At 35.9% G+C, this 12451-nt stretch overlaps 3 protein-coding genes across 3 annotated transcripts; 1 reads left to right on the top strand and 2 right to left on the bottom strand.

Moving 5' to 3' along the window:
- The first annotated feature begins 72 nt into the window (after positions 1 to 72).
- Positions 73 to 2925, top strand: LOC21393778 (putative rRNA methyltransferase YlbH). The gene is made up of 10 exons (XM_024162730.1): positions 73 to 318; positions 401 to 504; positions 603 to 701; positions 797 to 901; positions 1067 to 1171; positions 1284 to 1422; positions 1725 to 1840; positions 1936 to 1992; positions 2251 to 2455; positions 2556 to 2925. The coding sequence occupies exons 1-9, from the start codon at positions 168 to 170 to the stop codon at positions 2359 to 2361; spliced, it is 987 nt and encodes a 328-aa protein (XP_024018498.1). The 5' UTR covers positions 73 to 167; the 3' UTR covers positions 2362 to 2455; positions 2556 to 2925.
- LOC21393777 (probable prolyl 4-hydroxylase 7) lies at positions 2843 to 6465 on the bottom strand. The gene is made up of 8 exons (XM_024162731.1): positions 6053 to 6465; positions 5875 to 5961; positions 5715 to 5772; positions 5495 to 5599; positions 4794 to 4851; positions 4535 to 4710; positions 4365 to 4425; positions 2843 to 3436 (listed from the first exon to the last, which is right to left on the bottom strand). Exons 1-8 carry the CDS (start codon positions 6157 to 6159, stop codon positions 3129 to 3131), a joined length of 960 nt encoding a protein of 319 aa, XP_024018499.1. The 5' UTR covers positions 6160 to 6465; the 3' UTR covers positions 2843 to 3128.
- Positions 6466 to 8358: 1893 nt separating this feature from the next.
- Positions 8359 to 9968, bottom strand: LOC21393776 (glycerol-3-phosphate 2-O-acyltransferase 6). The gene has a single exon (XM_010093619.2). The coding sequence runs from the start codon at positions 9966 to 9968 to the stop codon at positions 8424 to 8426; it is 1545 nt and encodes a 514-aa protein (XP_010091921.1). The 3' UTR covers positions 8359 to 8423.
- Between the last annotated feature and the right edge of the window lie 2483 nt (positions 9969 to 12451).

The raw sequence follows: 12451 nt of genomic DNA, 5'->3' as shown, positions 1-12451 counted from the left end.
ACTTTTATTCTTGCGCTTTATAAATATCTTTTTATTAATATAATTATTTAATTAAAAAAATTATGAATCAACAATAAAATAAAAAATAAAAATCTTGACCCATCGTATTTGTCAAGATTATCCGCAGCTAAATGGAGTGAAGGATGAGCTATGTTTGAGCTTTGGCAATGGCGGTTTCTTCGTTTCCATCTCTTTACTCGCTGAAAATCAATAATTGTAAAAACCAGGGATTATCTTCTTCTAGTGTTCCTATCTTCAATGTCCGCGCCAGACCAAGCAGAAGACCAAAGCCATCGACCATTATTGTCTTCTCTTACAGTACATTCTTGAACTCAATTACTTGGTTTCAAATTTCGATTTTTCATGGCGAAAATAATTCATTTCTGTGGTTAATTTGCAGAAAAATCAGGTAATGGAGCGGTGAGCGAAGAGGCGAAGAGAGTATTACGAGAGCGATACGGTTTCAACCCCAACGAACTCTTATCCGATGAACCTTCTCCGAAGGTCATTCTTAATCTCTCTGTCTCTTGATTTTCTTGTTGTTTAAGCTTAAAAATTAGTTAATTAATGGAGTTTTGGGGATTTTAATTGCGGAATTTCAGACCGGAAGGAGAAAGCAACTGAAAAATACGGGAAATGGCAAGCAAGACGGAGCAGAAGAGGATCCAAAGCCGCCTCGAACTACTCATAAACTTCTTCAGGTTTTCATTTTTCTGATTATGTATATTTAGAGTAAAATCTTTAGAATTATAGATTTTTCATTGTGAATGAAAATGTCAAACGAAGCCAAATGTAGGTGCTTGGAGGAAAGGCTCGGAGAAAGAAGTTGCTGTCTCCAAAGGGCATGGATGTACGTCCAATGATGGAGGTTGTCAAAGGTGCTGCTTTTGATATATTACAGGTAAAGGCTGTGCGTTTGTTCAAAATTTTCAGTGAAAAAAAGGGGCTCTTAATCTATTGGTTTTGTTCACATTCTGATTATTCTATTTGCTTGCCAAATTATTATTCTTATTAAAAAAACCAAGGTCTATTTACTTGTCAATAATCTATGTTAACCTATTTTTAGGCTGCTGGTGGTAATCCTACATCTTTAAGGCCCGGCCGCTGGTTAGACTTGTACAGTGGTACTGGATCTGTGGGGATTGAAGCTATTAGCCGTGGATGTTCTCAGGTACATTCGATAAAGTTTTCAATTTATGTTCTTCACTTTTATATGGTTTGTCCTTTGCATAATCTGTACTTTGATTTGTTTGCTATGGCTTGTTGACATGCAAAATTTTCAGGTGCATTTTGTAGAGATGGATCCGTGGGTTGTCTCAAATGTACTGCGTCCAAACTTGGAATGGACAGGGTTTCTTGATGCTTCAGTTATACACAGTGTTCGTGTTGAAAACTTTTTAGAACGTTCAAAGCAATTTCTTGGTACATTCATGCCTCTTTTTGTCAACTTTCTGTTCCTACCACCCTTCTTTGCATGTAAAGAATCATCCTGTCAAATGATATTTCTACTGGATTTCTGATTTGAGTTCTAGTGAGTCATAACTATCAAGTTTTCTGTAGATGGTAGATTAGTATTATTTTTTCGATAAATTTGGAATAAGAGGCGTGCTTTCTTATGCTTGATAAGAAGAAGAAACAATTGTTCAGATATTCAGATCGGTCAATTAATATCACTTCCGTTACATTTCACAACATCTACAGATTAAAGGTATGATTATGTGCAGGTGAAGGTGAACCATTTGATTACATTAGTGTTACCCCTCCATACACACAAGTTGACTATGAGATACTGATGCGCCAGATTTCAAATTCTGCCTTAGTTGGTGATAATACCTTTATTGTAAGCGTGGTTTCTTATTCTCTGCTAATTTGTTGAATGCATATATTTAAACTAGTCTTTCGTTCTAACGTCTAAATCTTTTTTGTGATCTGAAGGTAGTGGAGTACCCACTAAGAACAGATATGTTGGATTCCTGCGGCTGCCTGATTAAGGTAATTGGAACAACCAGCAGTTTTCCTTCCACAATAACACTGAAAATTAGTATCTATTAACTAATGACTTAAATCTTTGGAATGCGTTGTGGATATTAAACTCGAAGGTTTTATACAAGATGGGAAGGGGAGTTGAGTTACATGCTATTTAATCTAAAGTAACTAGAGATGTGGATTTTATGGTGCAAAATAATCATGCTGAATACCATGAATGTTTTGTTGGTTTATAGGTGCTTAACTTGTAATGTGGAATTGCAGATAACTGATCGACGATTCGGCCGTACCCACTTGGCAATTTATGGTCCCAAATGGGCTAAGAAGAGAAAATCAGAGAACTTGCTGGGCAAGATAGCAGTGCGACTTTCATAGAAGTCTGCAGGTTGATAGTCAAAACTGTCACCATATAAATAGTCACCTAATCCACTATCATTCCGACTACTTTGCTGTCCGCAACCGTCTCATGGTAATCGATCGATTTCACGAGCCTTAGCCACCAAGTTTGCATATTTCTTTTGTTGCACATTATTACGACTGAATTAAAATGTTGAATTCTGATGTTGCAGGTAAAAGTCCTAATTGCCGATTTGAACACCGAGGATGTTCGACCGTTTCAAGTGCTAGATGATTGCGTCTAGTTTCTTTAGTTTTTATCGAAAGTGCAAAGCATCAAGACATTAAAAGCCTAATTTTGCGTGTATAGAAATTGATCGTCTATTTTTAGTTGAGAGTTTGGATGTAGCTTGTAGAAGAATAGCTTCCCTCCGCAAGCTCTAGTTCTAGAAAAAGTTGATTTGCACCCTTGATTATGAAGACTTTGTTGCAATTTCCAAGGTACATATATGAATGCCAATTTTCCATGGGCATTACAAGAGATCCCATTTTTGTTTCTTTAGTTTTTATAAAATTGGTTCTTTATGAATGGAACCCTAAAAAGAGAAAAGTGACAGCTCCACCATATGTGAAGCTTAACAGTAGAAAAATATGGATGTAGTTTAAGGGTTCAATCTGAACGGCTCCAATATCCAACAGTTCAATCGTATATACAACTATTTGGGATTTAAACCTTACTCTCTTTGGAGCCAACCTAAGGGGAAAGAAGTTTGTTTGTAACTGGAGAAAGTCCAAGTAATGCCCGCTTAGGATGAACACGAGTTGCAACTCTTCCGACAATTACCAGGGAAACCCTCAGAACCCACCATATAAACAGGGTTCTTTGCACATTCACCGGCCTTAGCCCATAAAGGGCAGTTATCATTGTCATCCGTGCATTCATCACTGCTTGATCGCTTCACTGGCTTGTCAAAGGACCTAACATGAATCCACTTGGTGGCAGACCACTTCTCACCCTCAATCACAGGGCAGCTCCCATGCAAGCTATTTGTGTCGGTAGTAGCATCGAGATGAAGGCTGAAGAACAGCAAGGCATCTCCCTTGTATGGTTTCACTACAAGAAGATGAAACGGAAATTTTCAGATACTCCCAACAAAAACATGAGAGGGCATTGATGTGAACAGAGCATACTGGATACATACAAAATAAATGCCGTGTTTGGAATTGTTTTTATTTTTATTTTTCACATTTTTCGAGAAAAAAAAGATGAAAACGATTTCAAAACGGCGTTGGGCACAATTAAAGTTAAAAAACGAAAATAAAAATAATTTTTTAATTTAGTGTAAAATAAGAGATGAAAAACGACTAAAAGTCATTTTTCATTTCTTATTTTCGTTTTCTTCTCTCTCGAGCAGAGAGAGAGAGACATTAATGGTTTTTTTATACTTAAACCAATCTCTTGATAAAACTATCATACGCATTTTCAAAAATGATTTATGTCTGAGATTGAAAACGTTTTCATTTCTATTTTCATACAAAAAACAAAATCATTTTAGAACGAGTTCCAAACGCGCCCAAAAGGTAATTGTCAAATTAAAATAACAAATGGTTATTAGCCATGCTGCCTGTTTAAACAGAAATTGAGCAATTTTAACGGAAAAGAATGTGCTAGGTCGTAGACCATGATATGTCTCAGATCCATGCTAAAAGCAGCAGCTGGGAATCACAATAGTAAGGTAAAGTGAAAAACAACGCAAGGGGATGAGACGCCCAAGAAAATTCATTCAATCTCATGAAACTGACGATGGCATGCAGCATTATCTAACTTGCGAGAGGAAAAGACCAAGCGGTTAGAAGGATTAAAAGAATAGTGAGTGCTTGAATTTTCAAATTTTTAAAGGCTAGTAACACTTGCATACAAAATTCACCACTCTGTTCATGCGTAGTGTGCAAAGATACATGAAGTTGAAGACAGTTCTCTGGGTTAGCTAACAAATATATAACAAGATAACAGCGGATTTGAACACATCGCAAACTCTTACCTGCATAGCCACTTTTAGCACAATCTGACCAATTAGCACCTTTTGGTTGAGACATTTTTTGCTGCAGACACACAAAAGAACAACAAAAACGTATTGATATAGGATGAGAAGGAATTAGAAATAAACAACATGAATTTCAGTACTGCAAGAAGCTCATCATCAGGCGTCACCTCTGCATTGGGAAAGATCGTTTCCCCGCCCTTCTCAACGTTTGACAAATACATCAATACCGTGGCAACCCGGTGGCCACCCAACTCTTGATTCGCCTTGTCATGGAAATAATCAAAATGGGGTTCATACTTCTCACCATGCTCATAGTGCAGTATCTGCATGGACTCACCATTTTCTGATAAAGAAAAACCATATTCAATTTAGACTAAAAAGAAATCACTTTTAACATCTCAAGAGATCATAACAACCAATACCTACCTTCTGGAAGAAAAGTCCATGCAGCAATTCTGGCCTCAATGTCAGTAACTATTTGATCCTTTAAAATTAATCAAAAACACAAATAAGTTCTCGAAGATCACACGTTTAGAAGAATCAATGACATGAACAAACAATTTTCAACAAGTTACTATATCTAACGGTTAAAAACAGTGTCCTACCAATAACATGCTTTTTCACACTCATTCAAGTCAATAGTTGGTATATTACAAATGAATTTGGGTAATATATATAAGAAGTGTTAGGAAAACAAACCCCTGAGTGGTAGCAGAAAATAAATTGAAACAAAAATAATAGAAAAATAAAAAAGACAGATTTAAGTGGTTCGGGAAATTTCCTATGTCACGGAAGAGGGAGAAAAATTCACTAACAATTTCAGTATTACACTTATTCTCACTTTCTCTCGCTGCCCAAAACCTCTTACACCCTTACCTATCTCTCTCAAAAAGAAAGTACTCTTTCTCTGTACTTTTCTTTGAGCACACCTTTTTTTTTTAACACACATAAAGCTCTCGAAGATCACACGTTTAGAAGAATCAATGACATGAACAAACAATTTTCAACAAGTTACTATATCTAACGGTTAAAAACAGTGTCCTACCGATAACATGCGTTTTCACACCCACCACCGAATTCCTTCCCCCCCCCAAAAAAAAAAAAAAAGAGGCTTTGGGTTTTGTTACCTGAGCCTTCTGGAGGAACATTCCAGAGCTGGTACGTACTTCGCTCATAATACTCTTACCAGAGTCGTTATCGGCCACCATTGACTTTTCTAGCTTATCCTTAGCCTATAAACCCAAATCCATATTCCATATCAATTCCATGCATAAACCAAAAATCTAATCTTGAATCACACATAACATTATTCTTTTCATGACAAACGAAAAAAAAATGTATATTTACCAGAGTGATTAGGTGGTCACACTCCTCCTCAGATAGAAATCCCTTGTAAAGAAAAGCCCTGCGGAGTTTTAATTATTATATTAAAATTAATAAAAAAAATTTAAGAAACCGACATTAAGAAATAAAAAAAATAAAAGAACAAGAAAATAAACAAACAAACCTGGGATGCCATGAGAGCTGAGTGACCCGAGTTGGATCGAAGGTTACAGAAGAAGCGCCGGTCTTCAATCTAAGCACAGATTCCTCACTGCGAATACAGAAAAACTCAAACAAATTATTCAAAAAAAATAACAGAAAAAAAAAATCAAAAGAAGATGAAGAGAAGGGAATAGTCTGACGTTTTCTTTTCTGAGAGCCATTTTGGGACTCGAACGGAGGAGAATGAGAGATCGGGGAAGAAGCAGAGAAAACAGAGAGAAAGTGCAAGAAAATATCGAGAATCCATGAACAAATTTCGGTGCTTGGTATGCCCACGGAATCTAAGCACAATGGGACCGAATAACCGAATCGAATTGTTGGATTTGGTGTGATTTGGGCATGTTCCAGAGCTCGAGAGAAGGGGTCTTCAAATAGAAAAAAGAAAAAAAGAAAAAAATAATGCTGGGCTTACTTTTTTTTTTTTTTTTTTTTTAGACGTATTTATGGAGAAAATTAAATCAGAGCCTTTTCCACGCTACTGCGTAAGAGACGACTTTATTTATTTATTTTGTCAAACGACTTTTTAATTATGGGTTTACTTCATAGCCTCAGTAGTTTTTGTTTTTCGACCTAAATCAATGGGCGCCCACGACCCTTCGGCCTTGGGTTTTTGGTTTGTGAAGTTCTGGAAGGTTCTCTCGTCTTATCGTTTCTGTTGTTGTTCCACACATTGCTTTATATTTTCTGTGTTTTCAAGTTTAAATTTCAGGTCATTTTTGTGTTATTGGTGCAAGAATTATTAACGTTGTGATGATTTAAGTTTTGAATTTGATAAAATTGGTTTATATTAAAATTTTTAAGTCGTCAAAATCCATGAATTTTGAAAACTTTTACTAAATATAAGTTAGAGATTAAAATTTTCAAAAATATATTTTAAAAATCAATCCAAAAAAATATATTTTTTAAAAATACTGTTACACCATGGTCAAACACCGTCAACAAATACTTAATCAAAAATGAAAAGAATTAATTACAAAAACTCTCTATGCATTTTATCGTTTTATAATATTTCGTTCGCTAATCTTTAAAACGTGACATTTACTCTTTTTAAACAATGAAACTTTAATAAAAATACATCATGCGTTAACAAATTTAACAATTTTTAACACGTTTCATATAAATAACAGTCGTTGTTAATAATTTAAAACACAATTACTATTTTAGCTACGCACCCTAATTTTTTAATCTAATTTATATAAGATATAGTAAAAAACAAAATAAATCTTATTCACTCTTAATGACCATAATAAGTGCCCCACCTCACAAACATGATTCCTTTTTTTAAAAAAATGGTTTTTTCTTTCATTTGCTATATTAACTAAACAAAAAAATTCGAAACAACTTCATAAACTTTTAATTCTATACAAAAAAATTCATAAATTTTTTAATTTAAATTCAATTAAGGATGGATATTTCGTATTTAAAAGTCTAAATTTAAATTAATTTTAAATTTACATTAAATTTTAAACCCTAAAATTACTAAAATATCCCTAAAATAACTAATTAAATGTTAATTTTTGTTAGAATTTTATTGTTTAAAGGGACCTGATGTTACGTTTTAAAATTGGGTGAGTAAAATGTCACATGAGTCATAGTTTAAGAGAAATTTATGTAATTAATCTAAAATAAAATACATAAAAAAATTAAAGGATCATATCGTCGTAATATTTGTTCGCATTGGTTTTAGTGCACATTCACAATAAGAGAAGAATCCGAGTAAAATCAATAAAAAGCAATAACGAAAATAACACCCCAAATCCCTTATCAACAATACCACTTAGCAGATGTTGAGGTGGCTTCGCATGTAATGCAATTTTTTAAGGTGCGAGGGACGTTTTCATTGTTAGAGTTGATGAATCAACAAAAAAAGTTTCCAACAAGCTAATCCTACCTTAAAAGCAAATCATTTTCATTTTTCAACTAAATTAATTGATAAAAATAAGTAGAATTGAGGTAGAAGCCTATTAAACGAAAAGTTAAGTTGTCAACTTGAATGAAATGTTCACTTTTTAAACTCAAACGAAATGGTCTTGACAGAAACTGCAAGTTTGAGCCGAATCAAACAAACTAACTTGATCTTTTGACTATTGCCTTAGGCTAGGTCTGGGCCGACCTCCAAACCAAGTTGAGCTGAGGTTTAGAGTTCAAAAGTTTAGTCAAATCAACCCGGCTTGGTTCAAACACTTTAAAAAAAATGAACATACCTTTTGAAATTTCAGACCGGCGGCCTAGCCCTAGGCCCCTCGGGCTTTAAAGTCATACTTAGTTGATCCTTTCTTTTAGATCCAAGTCAAGTCGGACACCTCAAACTTTCACCTCTAAGTGACTTTTCTTCCTCATTTGTTATATTATTTATCACATGTTTTATATTATTGTACAGTATCCTTATTCATAATCCATATCTCAAAGCATATTATTAAACTTTTATTTTTGATAAATGCCTCATTCTATATCAGTATGAAAATTAAAGTCACAAGTTGCTAACAACCACCATAAGTTTTATAGTAATCATTAGCAACCAACGACTTTCATAACTCTTTTAATAGCCGCAGGCTTAGGTTTGTCCACAACGCCGTCGTTCCCCGCGAGCGCCCGGTACTTGTCCTTCCTGGTGAAGCCGGTGCACTCGTACGACAAGCTCGCGGCTATCAGCCTCTGCACGTAATTCGCAACCTCGTACTGCGCCTTCTTCCCGGCCCCACACGTCATCTCGTACGGCAACTTCTCCAAGAATATCACCTCGTACGCCGGGCTAGGGTTCATGAAGAAGTAGAACGGGTCCATCCCCTTCCACCCCCTCACTGTTGTCCCGTGGAATATCCCCATCCTGCTCGCCATCGCCACGGGGACGAGCTCGTCCGTCAGCTCCGCGAACAGCGCCGAGAATCTCAGCAGGAACGGCTCGCGACACGTGGTCCCCTCCGGGCATATAACCAGGTCCCCTTCTTCTAGAAGCTTCTTTATCATGGCGGCGTCGGTGTCTCGGTCGCGGCTCAGCCGAACAGTCGTTATCGGAGATATGATTTCGGAGAGCCGCGAGAGGGAGTACGTGACGGCGGGGATTGGACGGCCTAGAGCCGCCGAGAGGAAGACTGGGTCGAGGAGGGTCCGGTGGGAGCAGATGAAGAGGACTCCACTCCGGCCCGTGGATTTCTGGGCCTGGGGAGGTGGGCTTCCTTTTATATGGACCCGGACGCCTAAGGCCCAAAAGACGTAGTACACGATCGGCATCGGGAGTAAAGAACCAGCGGCGATTCGCAAGCAAGCTAACAAAAACCCGATCGGAATCCAGAGAATAATGAGTAGAGCCATAAATGGCGTTGGTTTTTGAACCAAACGGCCGTCGTGGAAAACTACAGGTTTCGGAAGCTTCTCGTGGCTTACGGGCTGGAGTTCGGGATTTGGGGTAACGACGTAGCTCTCTTTGCACAATGACATGAACGGAAAATCGGTTCTCCGGTCGCCAATTCCAATATCTGGAGGCGGCGCATGGGAAAACGCTTTGCGGAGCGCGTGAGCCTTGTTTTTCCCGACCAGAACTCCGGGAGTTTTAACCAAACCAGTGGCTCTGCCTCTGTAAACGTGTATCTCCGTTCCGAGAACCATGTCGGCGCCTAAATAGTCTTTCAGAAATGATTCCACCATGATCTTGGGGTTCGCCGTCAAAACGCAGCGTTTCCCGCACGAGGAGAAGACCCGCCACGTGTCGGGATGCAAGTCGCCGGAGTAGAACTTCGGGAGGACGGCGCGGGCGACCAATTCGATGTCGGAGGCTCGCATGCCGGCGAAGGTGGCGAAGATGAGGACGCGGATTCCGGCGGATTCGGAGATGAGGTAATAGAGGATTCCGACGACCGGAGAAGCCAAGAGCAGGAGGAGGAGCCGGAGAACTCCTCCGACTTCGAACGCGACAAGAGCAAAGTAAGGAAACGAACTTCGTCCGGTGAGCAACGTGCCGTCCATGTCGGCCACGACGGTGTCCTTTTCGCGGCCGATGGATTTGCATTCGTCGATGGTTGGGAACGTTAGGGGAGAGTAATGCAGCTTTTCTGCCATTGTTACGTAAATAATGATATTGATAATGCTAGTGATTAGAGTTGTTAAGCAGTTAGTATTTATTTAATTGGGCTCTCATTTATATAAACTTTTTCAAAGTTAAGAGACTTTTTAGGGGGGGGGGGGGACAGATGTTTGTTGTTTTGGTTTTTAAGACCTTTGTTGTTTTGGTTTTTAAGACCAAATTGGTAGTAGAGATTTCCCGATTAATTATATAGTGGTCTTTTAACAACCGAACAAATTTAATTCTTTGGATTAATCGATAAGACTTTTTTATTGTTTATTTAAGGCTTTAGTAATGTGGGGATGATATGAACAAGAAGAGGAGGAATCATTTGCACGTAAGCTAATTGCGGAGTAGTAGAGAACTATTTAAGTTTTTTTTTTTTTTTTTTTTTTCACATGTGGCGAGTGATTGGGGTTACTAGCCTAAAAGTAGTAAATATCAATTTGGAAGTCCTTTAGGGGACGTTTGGTACGTGAGAATCAGTAAGAATCATATTCTCAGAAAAGTGATAGAGAGTAATATGATTCATTGAAATAATACATTACTGTGTTTGGTTTCATACATGAATCTTTTTCAAATTTTCAGGAATATTACATTACTGTGTTTAGTTGTTCGCATGGAAAAAAACCCATAATAATAATAATAATAATAAGATTATCATGATTTTGAGATTCTTAAGAATTTGAATAACACCATGTTTGGTAATTACCTTAAAATGAGGGAAAGTGAATCCCATTGTAATCACTTTCCTGAGAATCTAAAAATTATAATTCTTATACCAAATATGATAATATTACAGATTCTCATTCTCATCCTTAAGATTACTGCATACCAAATGCCCCTTGAGATTTTTGATTGATGATTGATAATTTATTCCTTTCTTTATTTCTCTATTACAAATAGCCGATATATTTTTCATTTAAAAAAAAAAACACACACACACACACAATATGTACAAAACATAATTTTATTTTATTTTTTGGGTCCGACGGGGATAGTAATGGAGAAAAGCAAGGAATCATGAACAATGAGTAAAAGTCAGCATACTAATAACACGCTACTTAAGAAACATTTCACTTCAAGAGATCCTTTAAAATATCTGAGGAAGTAACCAATCGACAATTACGTAATAAGTAAAAGTCGGCATACTAATTTTTTATTATTATTATTATCACTCATAAATTTGAAGGTCATTCTCAATTTACCTCTTAAATTTTAAAAATTTTCATTTTACTTTTTTAATTTTGTAATGTTTTCACTTAATCTTTTATATTACAATTTCTGTTAAAATTAGACAGGAAAAAAAGAAGTTAAGTATTACCACGTGATTCTAATATATATTTTTTTAGTAAAAATTCAAATAAAAATATCATGTGATTGCATTACTATCTTTTTTTATTATTTTTTAAGAAAAATTACAACAAAAAAAGGTTAATTGTGAATAATTTAAAGTTCATGAAATAAAAAAAAAGAGTTTTTAAAGTTTAGATGGTAAATTGAGAATAATTTTAAAGTTTAAGAGCGTGAATAATAATAATTTTTTTTTAATGTTTGTGAAAACTTGTAATATTAATATCTTCTCCAATGAGTTTAGTAAACCCATGTGTTTGGTCACTCGTTGTGGTAGAATCATCTTCTTGCTTTGACTTTTGACTATCGTGGTTTAATTAAATTCGTTACAAGCCTTTTTCAGTGCTTTATATGAATATGTGATGCAGTGATGGCCAAGTGAGTGCATTAAAAATTTGAATTAGTGAATTAAATAGGTCTTAAAATTTTATTTAATTTGTTAATTTAAATTTTTAATTTAAATTTAAATGTGATTTTATGTGAGAATTTTTAACTATAGTAAAAAAGTTAAATTTGGATATTTTTAAGAATCTTTAACTATAATAAAATTAAAATTAAAAACTCAAATCGGTAAAATGAAGGAGGCCTAGTGCGAATCCCACTTGTAGTATGTACCCTATACTCCTCCATCATTGATACTGTCACTGAAATGATGGCAAATCAAAGTAAAAAATTCTACGCCTAACTTAGCTTGGGGCCATCCCATGTACTCTAGGAGGATCTGCGTTTTCCTTTTATTGGAAATCAGCTGTGTCCTCACATATTGTTCAGTGATCATTTAACAATTTATTAAAATTGCGAGTGGAACAAAAAAAATCCTCACTTATACTTTCATTAACTAACAATAAAAAAGTCTAAAGTGACATCAATCCAATCCACACTCCACAGATAACATCACTTGAGAACAATGAAAATCGGCCTCTAGATGCTAGGTGAAAGACCATGACCATGATAAGTCGTCTTTTTCTACTATATTCACTTCGTTTAAGAGGGCTTTACAGAGTTGAAAACACAAGATAAGAGCTGTGGCAAAAGTAGGGGGTAGAAAATAGAAAATTGTATCGATAAAATAATTTTAATACCCTATAGTAGAATTTAAAAAAAAAAAAAAAAAAAAAAGCAATCG

Source organism: Morus notabilis, unplaced genomic scaffold (assembly GCF_000414095.1).
Source record: "Morus notabilis unplaced genomic scaffold, ASM41409v2 Scaffold1242, whole genome shotgun sequence".
Taxonomy (NCBI): Eukaryota; Viridiplantae; Streptophyta; class Magnoliopsida; order Rosales; family Moraceae; genus Morus; species Morus notabilis.
This window is presented reverse-complemented; position numbering and strand designations above follow the sequence as displayed.

Excerpts from the sequence above, each read along its gene's own strand:
- LOC21393777 (XM_024162731.1), bottom strand. The coding sequence starts at position 6,159 with ATGGATTCTCGATATTTTCTTGCACTTTCTCTCTGTTTTCTCTGCTTC. Across the intron at positions 5,600-5,714 it reads GTGACCACCTAATCACTCTG|GCTAAGGATAAGCTAGAAAA; the intron begins GTAAATATACAT and ends TTGGGTTTATAG. Across the intron at positions 4,711-4,793 it reads ATGGACTTTTCTTCCAGAAG|AAAATGGTGAGTCCATGCAG; the intron begins GTAGGTATTGGT and ends TTTCTTTATCAG.
- LOC21393778 (XM_024162730.1), top strand. The coding sequence starts at position 168 with ATGGCGGTTTCTTCGTTTCCATCTCTTTACTCGCTGAAAATCAATAAT. Across the intron at positions 505-602 it reads CCGATGAACCTTCTCCGAAG|ACCGGAAGGAGAAAGCAACT; the intron begins GTCATTCTTAAT and ends GCGGAATTTCAG. Across the intron at positions 1,423-1,724 it reads ACGTTCAAAGCAATTTCTTG|GTGAAGGTGAACCATTTGAT; the intron begins GTACATTCATGC and ends GATTATGTGCAG.
- LOC21393776 (XM_010093619.2), bottom strand. The coding sequence starts at position 9,968 with ATGGCAGAAAAGCTGCATTACTCTCCCCTAACGTTCCCAACCATCGAC.